Here is a 19,944-nt window from a genome sequence, read left to right as displayed (position 1 = left end):
ACTGCCAAGCTACACAAGTTTCTCTGGATATGAATCTCAATTTCACCTCATTCAGAGAATGGTTACTCCCCTCTTTGCCTGTCTCCCCCTCTGCCTCTCCCTCTAATCGCCTCTTCTTTTCTGTCTTCCAGCTTGGCAGCATCCAAGGAAGCTGCGGCGAGGAAAGCTGCTTCCCCGATGCCACCGTCCGAATTTCTGGACAAACTCATGGGCAAGGTTTCGGGGTACGACGCCAGAATCCGACCAAATTTTAAAGGTAGGAGTTGCCACCAAGACTCAGTCGGATAAGACGGGAATGTAGCCAAACAATACCCTGAAAGAGTTGCGGTGTTTCTGCATTTCATTGCCTCTAAATGCCTTTTTAGCCAAGGTTTAACCAAGATTTTCACCAAAAAGGTTTGTATATATTTGTTTCACTGAAAGAAGGAAAAATCATATTTATACATTGATGTTGCTAATATTCAGTTGCTCTATGTTTAATCACTTAAATGTCTCTGTGTGTTCTCAATTTGTCGATCTCTTGTATTTGCCCTTTGCAGTGTGGAACAAAGGTAATTCTTCCCATGGCTCAGTTTAGGTGTTTTTTTTCTTAACATAACCCCAGCCCTGCACCTCTGCCCACAGTCAGATCAACAACATTCCCTTTAAGACATTTTAGGAACTTTAGTAACCACAAAGCTAGTTGGCTACATTCCTTGTTATCCACACGGTATCCTGAGTGCTTGTTTTGGTGGTCAAGGTAATGTGCCTCTCTCCCATGAGTGTGCTGCTGAATGAGGTTTCATGATGATGATGATGATAATAATATTTGGTGACCTCTCCCTGAATGGAAGCCCCCATAAAGACACATGTCAGAGGTTTCTATATTAAACCTTCCTGCTTTAGAAACAGAGTGGACATTAAAACTCTTGGACGACATTAGAGAACCGGGACAACCCTCCACATTCATCAGAGTCTAAGAACAGTGCAATGAGTTCAAACAACTTTACAGCATCTTTAATATTTAGGACGCACAGAAATTTCAGTGCACAAAGAAAAAAAAAGCAGATCTGATTTCCATGCGTGCTCTTTAATGGGTATTACTCATGAGTTGTGTAAAATGTTAGAATTAAGTCTTGCTGCATGTTAAAAACTGCCAGAACATTTTCAGAGTGGATGTGAAAAATTTCTAATGCCTCAGATTTAGTTTGTTAGGTCATGTGTACAAAATATTGGTACCCTTGTCATATTCCACCTTTTTATCGATATGTCTTCTTCAAGTGTCAACCTTTTAGCACTTTTAGTACAACATGTGCTAAAATCTTTGCATTGCATCTTTAGTTTTCTCCTGATCTGGTTTACTCATCAGTCATCCTCTTCATTGTTTTGTATGTAGTTTCTAAATGTTGGTAAAAGGTGAAATTTTGGCTTTTCAGGTTATTACAAAGACTCGCCTAATTTCCAATCATCAGTTAATAATGTGTCTGAACAGCACTATCAACACTAAAATCAGATCACAGTTACATTTGATCTGATTCTTTTCTTAAATACAAACTCTGGTTGATATAAAATGGTTGCAATCAGACACGTGTGTGTGTGCGTGCGTGCGTGCATGCGTGTGTGTGTGTGTTTGTGTGCGCGTGTGTGTGCATGTGCGTGTGTGCATGCGTGTGTGTGTGCGTTTCTTACCTACCACTGCATGTCCATGGCCGTGCGGTGGCAGGCAGCGTGTCTTCAGAGCACAGAGGCTCTGAAACTGTTGCATTGAGGAGGTTGAACGACGTCTTTTCAATAACCTGAAAAGATTTTTGCCTTTCAGTTTTTAACCAAATGCTGTTTGGAAGCTCTGACAGCATTAAAACATGGAGGGATGGCGTAATGCTGCCTGCATCAGGTCAGCATGTGATGCTGTTTGTATCCTGGTCTGCATCTGCCCTTCATCCCTCACTCACAAACAGGTGAAATTAAGAGGTGTCCTAATATTTTGTACACATACAGATACGCAGGCTGCTAGAATGTGCTCAAGTGAATCACAGCTTTTGTTTATGAATGCTGCCATGGAGCTTCCTCTTCTTTTCTTTTTTTTCTTTTTTTGCTGAGCCCATAATGGTACAACCCATTATATGGTGATGTTTGTAAGCAGGATGTCTCAGCTCGTGCAGGACAGAAATGAGAGGCGTGGAGGAGTTTGTCTGTGACTGAGTGTGTATTATTAAACCTGCCGTGGCTGCAAAACGTTCCTCCTGACCTGCCGAGAATTTGTTCAGGTGTTTGTCGCGAGTTAATCATTTCTGTTTTTTAAATTTGGTTTCTCCTCAGCTCTGCTTGGCAACACTCTAGTTTGATTTACTGAAGCCAGTGCTGCGCTGACCTTTACAAATCAGGATTCAAACAGGCCTGTGTGGCAGTTATATTTGAATTTATAGCTTTAATCTTTTTTTCGTTCTTCTAATGTGATTTAATAAAAAATTTAAATGCAGATGAAATTACTCTCTGGCAGTGTGCTGCACATGCACAGAATAATAATGACCCTACGGCTGATGTCACAGAGCTCTCAGGAGATGTCCCCTATAACACACACATTTATTTAAACCAGTTCAAATAAATATGCAGTGAGCCCCTCCAATGACTGTGATATTTTCTGTTCTGGGTAAATTTGTAACAAGCGGTGATCTGTAATGAAGATACATATTCACGAGGATGAGCCTGTCTTTTATATAATGCGCTTAGTTAATTGTGTCAGGGGCCATTGTTAGCAGACAGAGCCTGATGTGAATTTCCAGGCTCTGTCATGGTTGTCAGATCGATGGAGTAACATAGTGTGAGCTCTCCAACTTGCTCATTCATGCAGTTTTTTCTGTGTGTGTGTGTGTGTGTGTGTGTGTGTGTGTGTGTGTGTGTGTGTGTGTGTGTGTGTGTGTGTGTGTGTGTGTCATTCCAGCTAACTACGCCACTGCATTAATCACACCCATGAAATAAACAGCTTGACAGCTTGGTGCCCTCATAAACTCTGAAGAAGAAGAACTAGGATAGCACTACAGTTATTTCTATAATAATAATAGTAACATTAGTAATAGTAATAATAGGATAACAACAGAGCTTAGTAACTGAAGTGTTCATAATAAAGGGATATTCAGAGTTTTATTGGTCACAGATTATTGAGGAAGGGACCCTTCAACTGATGAGCTAACCAGCTGTTCAGCTAACATGCGTCTGAGCTGCTGTAGTGAAAGCTTTACAAGTCACATTGTGCATCATGAAGGCACAGTGCTGACTGTGACCTGTTCAGAGACACAGTTGTGGTGCTGGCTAGCTTACATGTAAGTGTTACCCTGAGACTGGATCGAGTGCGTGTCTGTGACGTTGCACAAACTCAGATTTGACCAGGAGCAAGAACTCAGCTGACAAGATGTTTTTTTTTAATAAAAACCAGCAGAAGAACAGCTGCAGAGCCCTGCAGCCATGTAACAAGCTGCCCGAGAAAATCAGGTTACCAGTGCCTGGGGCAGCTGTGGCTCAGGCGGGCCAGTGGGTTGTCCACCAATTGGAAGGTCAGCGGTTCAAACCTCTGGCCCAAAATGATATGGCCCAGGTGATATGCTAACAGGTGCCTTTGGACAAGACACTGAATCCCAAACTGCCCCTAATGCCTCCATCCTAGTGTGAGTGTGTGTGATAGTTACAGAGGACTTGAAGGTGTGGAATGGATGGCTTTGGCCTGTAGTATGAAGTAGTTTGAGTGCTCGGCTAGAGTGGTGATCCTGAACCCTCCCTTAGTTAGGCCTAGGCTGCTGGGGTTCCCATGATGCACTGAGTGTTTTTCTCACCGAGTGTCTTGTCTGCTAAAGTGAAGGAAGAAGCTGGAAACAGCGTTCTGATGAACTTGTTTCCTGACCAGTTCAGAAGGATCAAGTGGAATATTGTCCATATTGGAAGCTGGAAAACAGGGCTGTGGAATTTTTCTTTGGAACATTGACTTTTAAATGTGGCCAGTATGCTGGATATTCTGCATCCATACAGCATAGCAGTTTGGCTAATTTTCCTAAATGAAGGATTAAGGCTTTTCTCATCCTCCTACACAGTATACACACTCATCAAATTAGCACCAGCCCTGCTAATTTTGCTGTACAGCAACAGGAGACGGAGGGCGGGAAGGGACACGGGACGGGGAAGTGATGAGATTTGCCCCAAGCTACGAATATGCCAGCATGAGAGGAAATGAGAGTGATCGCAGGCAGGGGGTCCACTGTGTGGGCAAAAAGCTTCCGATTGGTTTAGCAGGTTCCTCCACTGGAGAGAGGAGAGCAAACACTCCTGACACATTCAGGACAAGCCATTTATAATCCATGACTTCATCCGCTGCTCCTTCCTCGTTTCCTGCTTTCTCAGTTTTATTACCGTATTTTCACGCCCCTTTTCACTTGTCTTCTTTGATTCCTTCCTTCCATCACCCATTCACTTACTCATTCATCTTTTAAAATGTTCTCTGCTCCGGTATCAGATCTTACTATCACCTTCGGTCCTTTGTTTGTTGGCCTCTTATCTTTCTTCGCTTCTTCTTTATTTCTGTCTGCTTGCACTTTCTTCCAGTGCTTGTAGCTGCTTTCTTAATTCTTTTGATTTCTATTTAATTTCTATTTAATTGTTGTTTTGTCATTTTGTTCATCTTGCTTTCTTCCTTTTTCATTCTCTCTTGAAAGAGAAGCTCGTTAATAAAGAGTTTGCCCCACGTGTCCATTTTGCCCTCCCTTCTTTCTTTGGGGCCTTTCACCTGGCTGATCAGGTGAACAGAGGAGGGAGGCTTTTCAGTTCCTCAAACAGCAACACCAGCCCTCTCTGATCGACTCCCCTGGTAATGAATGGCCACATGGCCCTGTGCAGATAAAGGAGTGTGTATGAGAGCGAGATAGGGGGTTAGCGAGGGAACCAATGAGGGAAAGGAGTGTTTGTGTAATTCTTCTTGTGTCCGAGTGTGTGTCTTCTTGCACACTTGATGAATGGCACAGACTGCAGCGCCGACCCCTCTCTCCCTCTCCTCCGTAACCTCGTCCTTCCTCATCATTCAAGCCGAGCAGCAGTGAGGACGACGACTCCGATCGAGCTCCTGGTTTTAGGCCCGACCTGAACAGACTTGAACCCCCAGCCCTCTCACCCCCGCCTCCTGCGAGGCAGGACCCTGTGAAAAGACACTGAGTGTGTCACCAGCTTTAAAATCCTTGTCTGCTTCAGCACTCTTGAGCAGCCACCGTTGTTGCCTCAGCTTAAGTTTGCCCCTTCATACACAAGCCTTTTATTTCACACTGCTCTCACAGGTTGTTTGCCAAAGCTCCCTCCTCCTTTCTTCTCTTAAATCCCTCTGATATATATTTTTTTTAAAAAGACCTCTCGCTGAAAAATCACCACTGTGTCACTTTGCTTCTGAGCTCAGTTCTGAATAAATGGGCCTCAGTAGAGGAGTCTAGCCACATGTTTTTGCTTCCTCCCTTTTCCTTCTACTTCTCCTTACTTTCCACTCTGTCTGTGCACAGCTGGAGTAGCTGTCACTGCACAAAGCTACACAGCTCTTTGCTACTCTTGCATCGTCTGGTTCGCTCCTCCTCCTTGTCTCCTTGCCAGGGTTGAACGTGTTGAGGTGGGACTTTAGTTATTAGCTGTCGGTGCCTGACGTTCATTTGGTGTTATCAGCACTTGTTTAATGGCTACTTAATGGGATTAATGGGCATAAGGTAATGAGTGTGGGATGGAGGAATGGCTGCAGAGGAAAAAATGGATGGGAGAGTGAGTGGGGGAGAGAAAGACAAGGATGATGGAAGTGAGAGAAGATAGCAATACAAATGGCCAAGCAACTTGGAGGGATTTGCTCATGACAGGAGATTAGGAAGAAGTGCAGGTGGCAGCAGTGAAATCCAGGGCGTCGCACTGCAAACAGAATAGATTTCTACTCACTTAGAGCTGGAACTCTGATGCTAACACGGGTCCCAGTAGGCTTCAGCATTGCTCAGTTATGTATTACACTTGCAGCAGTCTTGAATAAGCAGCTCTAAGATACAAACTATAATATCTACACCCTCCTCCTCCTCGTCTATTCTCAGCTCTCTACAAGGACGCAAGGGCTGAAATCTGCTCGAGTGAGCTAGGCCTCCTGCCCAGAGGAAGGTCTCATGGCTCTTTTAGTATTCAAGGTAATGGCCCTATCCTTTCCAAGCCAGGAAATTTGGATGGGGGATATATTGCAAGGAGCGAGGAATTTTAATGTTGTCACAGAGGTGACTCTCCCCTGAGTTATGACAAAAATATTGATCACGGTTGAGTGTCTAGCAGGAAGAGGCAGAATGGCAAGGGCAACGAAGAGAGGAATATTGAATAGGATAATGAAGGCGGCCAAACGTATGAGGGCACCCAAAACGGACTGAAAGAGAGTCTGGGAGGTGTGGAAGAGGAAAAGAAGTAGGATGCTTGGACTTTCTTTTTGCAGTCAAAAGTTTAAATCTGTTCATTATCACGAGCCAAAAAGGAAATGATCAAGCTGATAATTAGTGCACTGTCAAATGAGCCATGTTGTCAAAATGAATAAATCCCCTTCCTCTTCAAACAGTTTGCCTTAAATAGCTCCCGTCATTATTGTTTCCTCTGGAGCTTAAGATAGCAAAAACCTTCTTTAGCTTAAGGCTGCACAAAGCTACTCTGGGATGGGTAAAAGGAGTTGATGGGTACATTACTCTGTCTTCCTCCCTCTTCAGTCCACTGGTCCATGGCTAATAAGTTTATAAGGAGGGGAAGACTGCCTTATAAAAGGCCATTCGGTCCTCCTGTGCCATCCCATCACACCTCTAATTACTAGCCAGAGGAAAAAAAAAGGTTTAAGCCCACCACATCCGTTTAAATGGCCTGATGGAGAGGTTGGCATGTAATTGTTCACTTCTGCCACACAATCAGGCTGCGAGCTGCTCTTTTTGGGCTTTAGGTGTCCAGTGTTCAGCTGATGGAGGTACAGTAGCCTGGGGTATATACTATAGAGAACAACACATTTGGGGGAAACCCTGTATTTATCTGACAAAGCATCTTTGTTTTCTAACACAGAGGCGAGCTTTTTCCTTTTCTTGGGGTTTTATTTTTGTGCCTCCTCTGCAAAGCCAGGAGAATTGATTCTGCACAGTGCTAGTAATTAGCTTGCGCTATGAGAGCTCCTCTGCCAGCAAAGCAAAGTCCAAAAACCAAAGCTGCTGTGGCTTTAATGCCAGGATCAGGTGCTCAGATGTTCGACAGGCTGCCTGGCCGCAGGGCTAAACCCGGGCTTAGCCCTGACACGGAGAGATTGTCGTGCACAGAGGAGGGAGGAAAAATTGCCTTTCATGGATTGAGGCAGATTATAGAGTTTAAGTCACCTGTCTACAGCAGTTCATGGTCACGACGAATACTTTCCATCTATCTTAGAAGCCATTTCCCTTTTTTTTTCAGCCTGACAATGACAGATTACAATATCGCTTCCAGACTTCTCCTCTGTGTAGTTGCCATCCTTCACATTGGCACTTGTCAAGTACAGCAAAGCAGGACGGGCCCGCTTTTCAGTGCAGTTCGGAGGCAAAATAGGACATCAATCAACAAATGTGAGCTGCGAAAGAAAGAATCTCCTCTGCTCGTATTGATAGGACGTTTCGTTGGCCTCTGTTCATAGTTCTGAGTCAGTAGAGGAGAAAACGGCTCGTTACACTGATGAAAATCAAAGACTGTGTGCCGCTATGTCTTTGTTGAAAATAATTTGAAAAGAGAAATATTTGCGGTCAGGTGCACTTTGATCAGTATTTGCTTAGAAGCGTTTAGTATTTGAAGGTTAGACTGAGCCGTGCACTGACGTTATGTCTGATAGGGATTCACAGAATCGAGACACCTCAGTGTTAAATCGTTGCACACAGTTACAAAGGGTGATGGCCGGGGTTGTGCTGTGGGGTGGTGAGTATGTGCTGATGAACACTTCATCTTTACCTAGTGTGCTTTTCTTTTTAGAGAAATCCAATAAGCCGCTGATCTTCAGTGGCACATCAGGCGATTGTTGAACAGTATCTTTCCAGGAGTGAATGGGGGGGGGGGGGGGGGGGGGGGGGGGGGGGTGTCCAAGCTTTCCTTGACATTAGCAGGTTGGCATTTTTCCATTATCAATCAGCCCCTCTGCAGACTAAAAGTCCTCTTTCCCAGCTGTGACTGATGTAATGTGGACCATTTGTGAGAGGCTGAAGAGTTACATTTTCGGGGGTTGAAGTAGAACCTTTTGTCATTCCGATGGGCTCCATTTCAGCCAAATGACTTCTTATTAATAGCGCCCATTTAAAGGAAGAAGTAGAATTTCAGCTCGGATTTGGCGATCATTTATCCATTCCTTTGGGGTTAGAGTGCCATTTCTGTCGCCAGAGTCAAATTATTGATGGGGACAAAGAATCCATTTGAGAACTTTGTCTCTAGACGGGTTCATTTCATTTGGGTTCATTCAAGTTGTTGTGAAATATGCAAATCACCATCAACCTGTTGCCCAAATTTACAGAGTAAAATTCCCACTGAGGCAAAATTCAAAATGAAGCCGGTTTGACATGTAGTCTTTGCACTTCCCCGCCCTCCTCCTCTTCCTCCTCTTTCTCTCTGGCCTCTTGCATCTCCTGTAGTGCATTTTGCTAGTCTTACTTCAGCTCCTCTTGACAGAACTGCATTGCAACTCTCCTCCTCTTCATCTCAGCGCATCGCCTCTCCTCTCCTGCCCGCTGCAGTATGGCAGTAGATTGTTTCTCTACAGACTCATGCATCCCCCTTCCTGCTATTGCCTTCACAGTATGTTGCCCCCCCTCCTCCCTGCCCCTCCTAAGTCTCCCCCACTGCTACACACTCACCCTGGCTGAGTGTTGGCAGCAGTGCGACACCTTAGATAATCGAGCCTTGCTGTCTTGTTCGCTCCTTGATAGATAAAGCGGTTGTTTTCCTTAATGAGGACAAACAACGTATAGTTGGTAACGTGTTGTTAGTATATGCTGTGTTTAATTCTGATCTTTTTTTTATTAGACCCCAAAGGCTCCAAAAATGAAGCTACTCACAAGAAAGGTACTTTCCCTTTTCCTGTTTCTTTTTCCTTTGTTCAACTTTTTTTCTTCCCTCTCCATCGTTTGTGTTTGACAGTCACTAATGCAACGAAGAGGCATTTTCCAGATGTTGACAGAATTAGGAACATTAGGGAAATGCCTTCTGGTTAAACTGTGGAGATGTTTTGCTGCAGGTTTCATCAGAGAAAATGTCTAGAAATAACTATGCAATCAAGAAAACTGCATTTCTTAGACATTAACAATATTTTCAGCTTGTACTTAATTAATTAAGCTGACACAGATGTATTGCTCCTTATTGTTATTGGAGACAGTTGTGTCTGGCAGTGGAAGACCTTTTCTGAGAAAAAATTAAATTAATTACAACAAAAAGTGCAATCACACCACCAAGTCTATGCATAGCTAAATGTTGAGCTTCATATCAAAGCTTTTTGCATTTATTACAACACAACAAGAACAATTTGTAGAAGCTAACTGAGCTAAAATAAATAATAAAAAGAGGTCAGTGACTGAAATATATCTCACATTTTCCTGAGACATGACTGAAAATCATCGGAGCTTTCAGGCTTTTCCCTCCTCTCACTGATCAGGACCAACAGTGAAACTTACAGGTTGGTTCAGGGCTGATGTTGGCACCACGTCACTGAGAAACTAAACGAGCAGAAAGTTCACACAGAACATTTTTGGGGTGTTGGTCTGAACTCTGCAAGCATTTTTGGAACTGATAAAACATTAAAATGACTTTGTCTCCATCTCTGTGAATCATTTTTAATCAGTGCAGTAATGTGTGCAGAGACTTGGCCTACCTTCAGTGTGCAAAACATTAATACAAAGAAATTTAGCTTATTGTAAAAATAAAACATTAGCGTAAGTTTGCCCCACGTTAAAGAATCTCATTTGTCTTCATAGGTTAACATGCTAATTCTGGTAGCACAGCAGGCCCTTTAACACAGTGGCTCCTGTCAGTTGTAAGTAATATCTATGTAAGCCTAATCTGTATTCACAGACACTAAACCCGGTGAAACCCCCGTACACAATCCGCTCACATGCTCCGTCCTGCAATTACTGCTGCAGGACTTTCCAGACAATTACAGTTGGTGATGGAGCAAACAGCAGAGGTTATGCACTGGGTAATCTTATTGTGCAATGCTGCCAGACGGAGTCTGCAGAGTGCAGCACAGGTTAAAAAATGTAATTATTTTCAGCTGAATATCCCTGATCACTATAGCAACAATGCTGAGGAAATAATGGCGGTCCCATTCCCCAAAAAGTTAACTGAGCATCTTAAGATGATCACGGCAGAGATCAGCCTTAGCGGTGCTGCAGATCTGATCCTCTTATGTCTGATTACTCTGGGTGAATACTGCAGCTGAGAGAGACACTGGCTAAAGACTAAAGACCCCAATTACGTCCAGAGCTCGTTCTGCTGGCCGCTGCCGTCAGGAGGCCACGTTTCATATTAGCAGGCAGCAGCCTGTCTGCCTCCAGGCTGCCGCGACGCACAACTCGCACTCTAACGTGGGACTAAAAAAAAATTAAATAAATAAATAAAACTGCAGAGCTGATAAGAAATAATTTCTCATTTTATTGTTAAAATAGCAGGAGGAAAATTCCAGCTTCAGGAGTTCTCAGAGGTGCTGGAGAGGAAGGACATGCCAGTGACAGGCGAAATGTAGGTTTGGGCTAAAGTGATGATGCTGATATAGATTTCTTCTTTTACTGAGACAAACCGGCTCTGCTCAGTATGTTTGCTTATTGAGAGCAGTTTTTAAAATAAATGAGCAGGACTGCATTTTTTTTTTTTGTCATAAACTGCTCGTTCCCCCTGATTTCAGACCCTGTGGCACGCTCAGTCAGGAGTTATCATTCATTATATTTACATTACTATAGCACTGCTGCGTACAACTGCTGCGATATGTCAGCATAATCTGGAAACGTGCACACAGTCGTGACACAGTCGTGTGGTTTTTACCCAAACCAAAGCGAACCACAGTTCTGTGAAAGTTCGAGTTAAGTCCAAAATGCTGGTCCTGGAACATCACGGCTGCGCTTCATCAATCGCTAACTGGTTCAGATAATAAATCATTCTTACAGCAGCAAAAGAAAATAAAAGAATAACCTTTGACCCATTGATCCGAGCAGCCGTCTGACTGATGGATCAGAAGCTGCAGAGCTTTGATTGGCTCGCATTGTTTCTTACTAAGAAAACAGACGAAATAACAGAAACCTCAATAAACCAAGCACCAGCTAACCAGACCTACTACCTGTCTGAGTGACATCACTCATAGAAGGAGATCAGGTGACTGGGCTGGAATGCTTTAAAGTCCCTGCACAGATTACATTGGGGTGACTGCATGATCTGAGTTTCCTTCGTGCTTCCAGCATGAATAATTATTCCAACATATGCTGCTGATGAGGAATTTGACACTGTAACCAGCACCGATGAAACATGCAGGCATCAGGTGTTAATTACCTTGAAAGCTTAGACACAACATCTCCAGACGTATCAAAGATTGGATGCTGGATATTAGAGTTTATTGATATTTCTGATTATGGTTCTGACTCTGCACAGGCAGCAAAAAGGGAGCATTTCACTTCCTTTGTGTGCTTTTCCTTCAGTATCTTCACAGTGACTTTGGAAGCTTTTGATGACGTTTATTGATGTGCACTTTTTCTTTTTGTCATCACAAATGCTAACGATTATTTTTGTTCCAAAGCAGCGTCCAGCTTTGACTTTAATCTGCACAGCCTTTTGGCTTCAGACAAATTTGGTGGAAATGTCAGTTTTAGAAGGAAAAGCAGATGGAGGGAGGGACAGCAGAGGAAATATGATGGGAAATGATTAATGTGTAAGCAGGAGAGGAAGGAAGAGGAGAAGAAAAGAAGGAGAGGCTAGGATCGGCAGAAATTGGTACTGAGGAAAAAGAAAAGAGAAAATTAAATTATGGAGGAAAAGAAAGAAAGGAGACACATAGTACTAAGTAGTATAATAATGTAATAGTAAGAGTGGACAGACTAAATTAAAGGACAGCAAAGGGGAGGAAAGGGAAAGATGATTAAAGGAACAGACAAGAATACTAAAGCAGGAACACCAAAGAAATGGAACGAGTGAGAACAAATGAGATTCAAAGAAGGGAGAGTGTGTGCAAGAGAACCAAAGGGACCAAAAGCAAAGAACAGAGGAAAGGATGAATGAAGGAGTGTAACAACACACACTCGACAAGCCCTCATTGAGGAAGAGATGTAGGCAGAGGGGAAGACTGGAGACGAGATGGGACGGAGAAAAAAAAGGAGGAGGAGGAGGGTGGGGGGGCAGCAGATTTCAGTTCCTGCATGTTCAGCAGAATCCAGTCAGCAGGTCAGGGCCCCGAGCCTTCCCACAGCCACCATCCACAGCAGCCGCTCTCCCTGATTAGAGGCTCCGCTCTGCTCCTTCTGTTATGGGATGTTCATCGCATATTCCACAGGACTCACCTCCTCACACCACAGCTTTATGCAGATTAATGTTAGGCCAAGGGATATTTGTCTGCTAGCAGGTTCTGGGCTCTCCTTCCTCCCTTGGTATCGTGCAAAAGGGCTGATATTTCAATCCGCCGCCACAGATTTATGTTCAGTTTCATGGAGGACGGCCTTGGAATATGATTGCAAAGAGAGGTGACACTTTAATGTGACGACACAGGTTGGAGCATATTGCGGTTATTTAACTTTTTTATTGAGGGCAAAAAAATTGCTGCTATGTAGATTTATGCTTATCCAAGTGGCCTGTCTTCTGGAGAACACCTTTATAATGTGATTGCACAGTGCTGCAGAGAGCTAACACTGCAAAATGATTACTGCAGGCTGGAGCACGCAGGGTCGTTTTAGCGAATGTAAAGCTGAATATCCCCTACACACAGTAATTCCCATTCAAGCGGCCTATTTTAAAGAGTGTAATATTGCTGCACAGTGATTTAGTAAGGAAACTATAACCGCACGGCCTTCTTTGACCACATGAATGACTGAAGATTATTTTCATGGGTATAAAAAATTTACTTTACAAGGACAAATGGGATGCAGATTGTGGACTTGAATGTCAGAGTCACAGAGTCACCTCAACCCTCCACTACAGACTTTCACAACAAAGCACACGGGCTCCTGCGCTTTGTGCCGCGCAGGATGAACACCTTTGAAGCGACGAGCATCTTAAAAAGTAGATTATTAATATTTCCAGAGAAGAGCGTCAAACATCTCCTCCTGTGTTCGGGCCGCTCGTTTAATCTTCATCTAATTTACTGCCGGCTCGGAGTTCAGTGCACTTGGATCATTTGGGCAAAAGTAATTTTAGATTTTGCATGAATTTAAAGGAACTTATTCATACTGCCAGAATAAAAGTCTCAAAGTATTTCACAATAAAAGCACTATTTACCAATTGAGAATGCAGCTGTTTCCTGAGGAAAGCCTCAAATGTTCTTTGTTGATTAAATATTAAAACATGAGAAATTCTGGAAAGGATGAGAAAAAAGTATGTTTCAATACACTTTTAATACTTATGTGGGCTCTCATTACAGATATTTAAGGACACATAAAATATTTCCCCTGCACTTTATATATGTTTCCCATATAAAACAAAGGAAAAACAAACAGGAGGATTTTAAATATTTCAGTTTCCTACCAAAATATTGAAACCAAATCCTCAAAAAATTGCTTTATATTGTGATAAAATAATAAATACTGGAAGAGTACAAATTGTATTTATTGAAGCTTAGATTAAAAAAGTGAAACTGAGTCAAAATTTTAATAATTAATATTTTATTTTAATGTTAAAACTAGAATCTCTTAATTCTGTGCAGAAAGAAAACAGGTTAGTAAAACTGTGTGTGTGTGTGTGTGTGTGTGTGTGTGTGTGTGTGTGTGTGTGTCTATATTCCCCCTCAAGATGATTAAAAGCATCAAGCTAACGACACACCATTAAATCATACACCAACTTATGGAGATGAGATGACCATCTCTTCCTCTCTCTCTCTCTCTCTCTCTCTCACACACACACACACACACACACACACACACACCCTCTGCAGACAGTCCATGTGCACGAGCGCACAGTCAGGAAAACAAAGATCACACACAGAAACAGAAACACATGCAGTGCAAATACAAACAGCTCACATTTGTATTTTTCTCTCCCTGTTTAATCTCTTTCACACACACAAAGTTCTCACTTTGCAGCATCACTGCCTCTCACTAATCCATCGATATAAAGCCCGAGTCGCCTCGTCTCCGTCACAGCGTCGCCACCGCAGACCTGCTATTGATTTCTGTCTCCCTGCCGGCCGGCAGCTGCCAGCCTGTCATGTCCACCTGTCAGTCAAAACCTGGCAAAGAAAGGCCCGAAAGGTCCAGCAACTAATTCGATGCAGACTCCATTCACTATCTGCTTATAATTAGAGAAGATTATATATTTATTGGTAAAGAAAGTAGCAGCACGTTTGATGTCAGTCCTGCCTGAAATCAGAGTGAAGTTGGGTGTTTGAAGAAACTTCATTTGGAGGGTTTCCAGCAGCCGCCTCGTTGATTTGGACGTTAGATTGAGGCAGCAGGAGGTGTTGCAGAGGAATCCAATGAAAGGGTGAATTCAGCTTTCACCAGTACAACATAAAGGGATGAAGGATAATATCATTTTGTTTTCCTGAGATACAATATGGCACATAATATATTTTCTAATGATTTCTGGGTGTTTCATAATCTCAGGCTAATTTAAAAAACACCATCTGCAGTGATTGATAAAGTTTCTTCATATTTCTGTGTACAGAGTTCTTAGTTCCCTGCAAACTACTTTTCAGCTCATCCGTCCTCCCTCCTGTGTTGACTGTGGGACGTCACTGATTCGTCACTGATTCGGTGATTCATGGTACATTTTCAGAGAAAAGACTGCAGGACTGTGACTGAAATCAGGACCAGCCTCTGAACATTAGCAGAAGATGAAGCATCCACTGTTCCACCTGCAAATGTAAAAAACTCAGCAGCTGTTTCTCATCTTCTGAAAGGCCAACCTCCTACATCATTGACAACTGGCATTTCAAAATGCAACTTTATTGCTCAGGAAGAGCCACTTATGATGTAGAAATGTATTTCAGACACTATACCTATGAAAATGGACTCATTTTAACCCAGTGATGTTCATTAATGTTTCATTAAATTCTCCTTCACGTAGCATTAAGGTCAGGTCATGTATGACCCTGAGTGATGGCATCCCAAACTGCTTCATATGCTACATTCATTATCTGATTGCAGCTCCTTATTTCCCTTGTGCAATCACTTTATTAAATTGACAAATACCCAGTGACATCGCCCTCTAATGGCCACTGAAATAATGACAGGTGCTAAGGAGGAAATCAGATTAAATTTCTAAAGCGTCCAAAAGTCCCTTTAGTGAGGAGGCTGGGGTGGGTGGATGGGTTATTGAAGTGTTTACAGTAGGAGCACCGCAATGCTAAAAACGGGTGTCTACACTGAGCAGTTTTTTCCCAGGCTGCCAAAATTTCAGGTGAATCGTTGTCACTTTGTACTCAACCATCCAGTCACAGTGGAGGAAGCAGTTGGACAAACATCAGACCAACCAGCCGTCACGTTCTACAACTACACCTGCTAAGCAACAGTGGTGGAGAAGCTGAGTGCTATTACCAAACATCATCACCAAAATATGTGTTCATGTAACACACCTCTAAAATGCTCCAAAGTGCTCCTAGCTGACAAAAACACTTTGGTGTCCTTGGTCAGACCCATTTACCCTTTTAGGGTAGTTATTCAGATCACAAACTTAAAAGCCTCATTGATGGGCGCTTTCATAGTGTCGTCATCATGTGGTCGCCTTCCAACATGAGGCTAACTTATTGTGGTTTGTAAATCCAGCCAAAGAGAGACTAAAAGGCATGAGTGAAAAGTCGACACGCAGCAGCCCCGATGGCGCTGAAGGTCCTGAGATTTATGCCACCAGCTCCCCTCTAACCGCAGCATGAGGTCATTCTTTTATATGACCTCATCCAGCAAGAAGCTCGCCACGAAATCAAAACGTGACACCAGATTTACTAACTGGGGCAAATTTTCAAAAATGCATAGATGGGACAAAGAAGTTGTGCATACAAAATACTAACAATGCAGTAATTTACATACAGAGATGTAAACAGTTCATTCAGTAATAACCAGCATTCTGCAAAGAGCAGCTCAAAGTAGCGATTCAAAGATGAGCTGACCTGAGGAGAAGTGTACTAACCAAAGTAATGCAATGTGAGCATAGGGGTTAGGGTAAACAGGGGCCAATGAAGGAGAGTCAGTGTTTCTGATATAAGGGTCAATTCTTAGAAGTAGGAAACTGGGCCTCAGGTGGAGGGCGTGATGTATCCAGAGGAGAGCTGCATTAATAAAATGTTTCCACTGTGTAACCTGAAATCTGTGGAACAGCTGAGATGCACGATGTGCAGAGGAGCACGAGACATTCATGGTGAGATCCTGAAGAAGATTCTGTGCAGTCATGTGACACACTAACAGTCCCATTAGCAGCTGATTTTCACACATATTTAGGTGTGGGGTGTAATAGCTCTGATAGAGAAACGGACACTCTTTGAAAGCCACTCGGTGTGCACACTGCTGAGGAAAGACACACACGTATTTTTTCACTGTGTCCACACAGTGTGTAGAAATGTGACTGATGGCCTGTAGGAGGTAAAATGGCCGCCTGTAAAACGAGACGCATCCCTGTATGTTTCTGGTGTCGGGATACTCCTCCTTCCTCCGATGCACCACGTTAAGTTCTGCTCTGTTACACCAAGAATATCAGTTTTAATGAGGAGCACAAATAGATGACAAACACTCAGTGAGTAACAGGACAGAGCACTGCGCTCAGAGCTTTGAGCCATCCACCGGTCCCATAACCTCTCCATCTGTTATTCCAAACACATGGACACTTCTGCTCCAGCTACAGCACCACATTAGGCACAAAATAAGCTTAAACCACAGTGAGTCAAGTTTGCAGGATTTGTTTCAGTACTTTCTTCACAAAACTTTGCACCCAGAAAGAGAAACTCCCACAAATACATGTGCAAAAATACCAGATTCACCTTTCAGTCACAAAACTGATGCTGCGCTACTTCAGTCATTACCAGCAGCAGCTTTTTGATGCCAAAAGAGGCTAAATGTGGCTGCCAAATGTGTAAAAACCAATAATGGTTTCATAAACAGAAGCACACGTTAATATAAGAACCTGACGTGACCTCAAAAAGCTCCTTTTATTTTTGGGCTTAAACTGAAACGACCCTTTAACTGAGCTTTGTTTGTTTGTGCTGTGGTGCCTACAGGAAACTGTGTGTGTGTGTGTGTGTGTGTGTGTGTGTGTGTGTGTGTGTGTGTGTGTGTGTGTGTGTGTGTGTGTGTGTGTGTGTGTGTGTGTGTGTGTGTGTGTGTGTGTGTGTTCAGATAGTTGGAATATGGGAGAGGGGAATGCTCACATGCAAGCACATGCTCCTGGCAAGCAAACACACACTGTCACACACATTCTCACTGTAAACATACAGGACACACACACACACAGACACACACACACACACACACACACACACACACACACACACACATTGTCACACAGAGAAAGTGGAAATGCTCACAGGCACGAATGCCAATTTTTAGTAAATACGCATTAACAAACACACATTCATTCTTTCTTTCTCTCACTCACGTCCACACACACACACACACACACACACACACACACACACACACACACACACACACACACACACACACACACACACACACACACAGAGCCTCAGGTGTTTCCTGACCAGGCTGCTATGCATCCATCCATCCATCTCTCCATCCTCTGCTCCTTGCCTGCCTCCCACTTTGAATACATCTCATCTCATAATGAAACTTGAACGCCCTGTGGCTGAAAGAGGAAATACGAATAAGAGGAAGAGGCAAAGTGACAAGAGAGTATCGAGAAAAAAGAAGAAATAGAATTATGAAAAGACTGAAAGGGAGAAGGAGAAAATGGAGGTGGAAGAAGAATAAAACACACCATAATGGCATTTCTCCTCCCTCACTGGGGAGGAAAATGAACTTTTCCCTAAAGTTCACGCCATGGAAGAGGCGATGATGGATGACTGAATATGATGGCGGGAGGAGCCACCATTCCTCATCTCTCCACCCCAATTAAAATGTGACAGGAAGTGTTTTTCCCCCTGTTGCTGATCACCACACGATTTACTCCCTCACCCAAAGGAAAATGTGTTCCATGGGAGAGCTACGGATGCACTTTGTATGTAGGACAATAATGAGAGCTGTCTGTGTAAATGAGGAGCGATGCAGCACATGCGAGCAAACAGCATCTGCATGAGAATAAAGGTGGAAATAAACAAGAGCGGTGCAGACAGGTCCTTTTGGTTTGGAGAGCGCTTTAAATAAAATAGACATAATGAAGAAATAAAGACAAAAAAAAGGCCTTTCATTGTTGAGAGCGAAGACGGACGGCACTTTAATGTTTGAAAGCCTTCGAGCATTTTCTTTCCTTTCCCCGTGGTGTTTCACAGCCTTCATGTTTATCTCCTCCTCGTTGTCATGTCTGGATGTAATGGAGGGAAAAATGGATAAAACGGCAGCAGCAGCAGTGGGAGCTGAAAGCCACCCTTCCTCTGTTTTTTCCTGTCGGTTTGCTTGTGCAGAAAGTCGGGACAATCCTTGAAAGTCTGTTGGTTTGACAGAAAATAATGCCTAGTTAGAAATATTTAAAATCCCAGATCATTAGTGTGCTAGGTTTGGAAATGCAGGTTCTGACTTATGGGGGTCCGCAAGTATTTTAGGAATCCTGACTGCAGCCAGCATTAGTGTCGGTCTCCTCTAATGGTCTTGTGGCTGAAAGGGAGCGACTCCCTGCAGCCTTGTTCCAAAATCTGCTGGAACGTCTGCAACTAGAAAAGTGGAGGCTGTCACAGAGGGCGAGGACTGACTTACACAACCATCACATGTCATGCAGTGTTTGGCCATGGACTGAAAAGTTTCAAGTGGCAGTGAAAAATATGTTTTAATTGAAAGCCAACCAAACATCCACATCCATCTGTATATTCTTCCTCTGGTCTGTAGTGCTGTTTTCCCTGCACATCGTTTTGGTGTGGGTTGCCCACTTTTGGAGATAATGTGAGATGTCTGCCTTCTCTCAAATATAATCGAACTAAATGTCACTCACCTTGCCAAAAAAAAGAAAAAAGAAATTGGCTCAGCAGCAATGTTTCTTTCCAGAAATCATGACCCGTCTATTACCAACAGTAATTACACAATTACAATTACACAACTGTCCACAGCATGGAGGTGCATCAGTTCCATTAACTGGTGGCCAAAATATAGCTGCAGCACAGACGCTGCGTTTGAGGGCAAACACCGTCTGAAGATCGTCTCCTCAGAAGTGCAAAACCAGTTTTATGACTTTTAGCTAACTTTTTTAGAGGTTAGGCTGAGTAACTTTCAGGAATATAAAGCTCTCAGGGTTTGATAAAATGTTCATTATTTCTCTGTTTCACTATCGAGTCAGGGGATTTATGATGCTTTCAAGTTTCCTGGGAAACTTTTTTTTTCCCTCTGGCTGGCATTTCAGCTCAAATGTTTATGCACGGTGGAAAAGAACAAAATGATCGCTTCCTCAGCTGTCGTGTTTGGACGTAATGGAGGAAAAACAGCAATTGGAAAAGAAAAACAACCTTCTTGCTCCCTTTGTTTTCTTGCTTTTTCCCACTCCCTCAGTCCTGCCTGTAGAATCAGTTCTTCAGCTTCCATGGGCATGTGTAGGGAATATATATTAGTTCAATAAAAGAGTGAAACAGCTTTCCCCGGACCATATAGCCTACTGACGACACCTTATAAA

General features: G+C 43.1%; 1 protein-coding gene across 4 annotated transcripts in view; it reads left to right on the top strand.

The window, feature by feature from the left end:
* Positions 1–19,944, top strand: part of glra1 (glycine receptor, alpha 1) — a 143,793-nt gene that overhangs the window by 28,060 nt on the left and 95,789 nt on the right. For 2 of the 4 annotated variants that reach the window (XM_030740163.1, XM_030740165.1), the window contains exons 2-4: positions 132–256; positions 540–551; positions 9,025–9,063. In XM_030740163.1, the coding sequence (XP_030596023.1) occupies positions 132–256; positions 540–551; positions 9,025–9,063 (176 nt within the window). The remainder of the gene's footprint in view (positions 1–131; positions 257–539; positions 552–9,024; positions 9,064–19,944) is intronic. The other 2 variants (XM_030740167.1, XM_030740166.1) reach the window with 1 other exon arrangement.

Source organism: Archocentrus centrarchus, chromosome 10 (assembly GCF_007364275.1).
Source record: "Archocentrus centrarchus isolate MPI-CPG fArcCen1 chromosome 10, fArcCen1, whole genome shotgun sequence".
Taxonomy (NCBI): domain Eukaryota; kingdom Metazoa; phylum Chordata; class Actinopteri; order Cichliformes; family Cichlidae; genus Archocentrus; species Archocentrus centrarchus.
The sequence above is the reverse complement of the archived record's forward strand: the minus strand, read 5'-3'. Positions and strand labels throughout refer to the sequence as shown.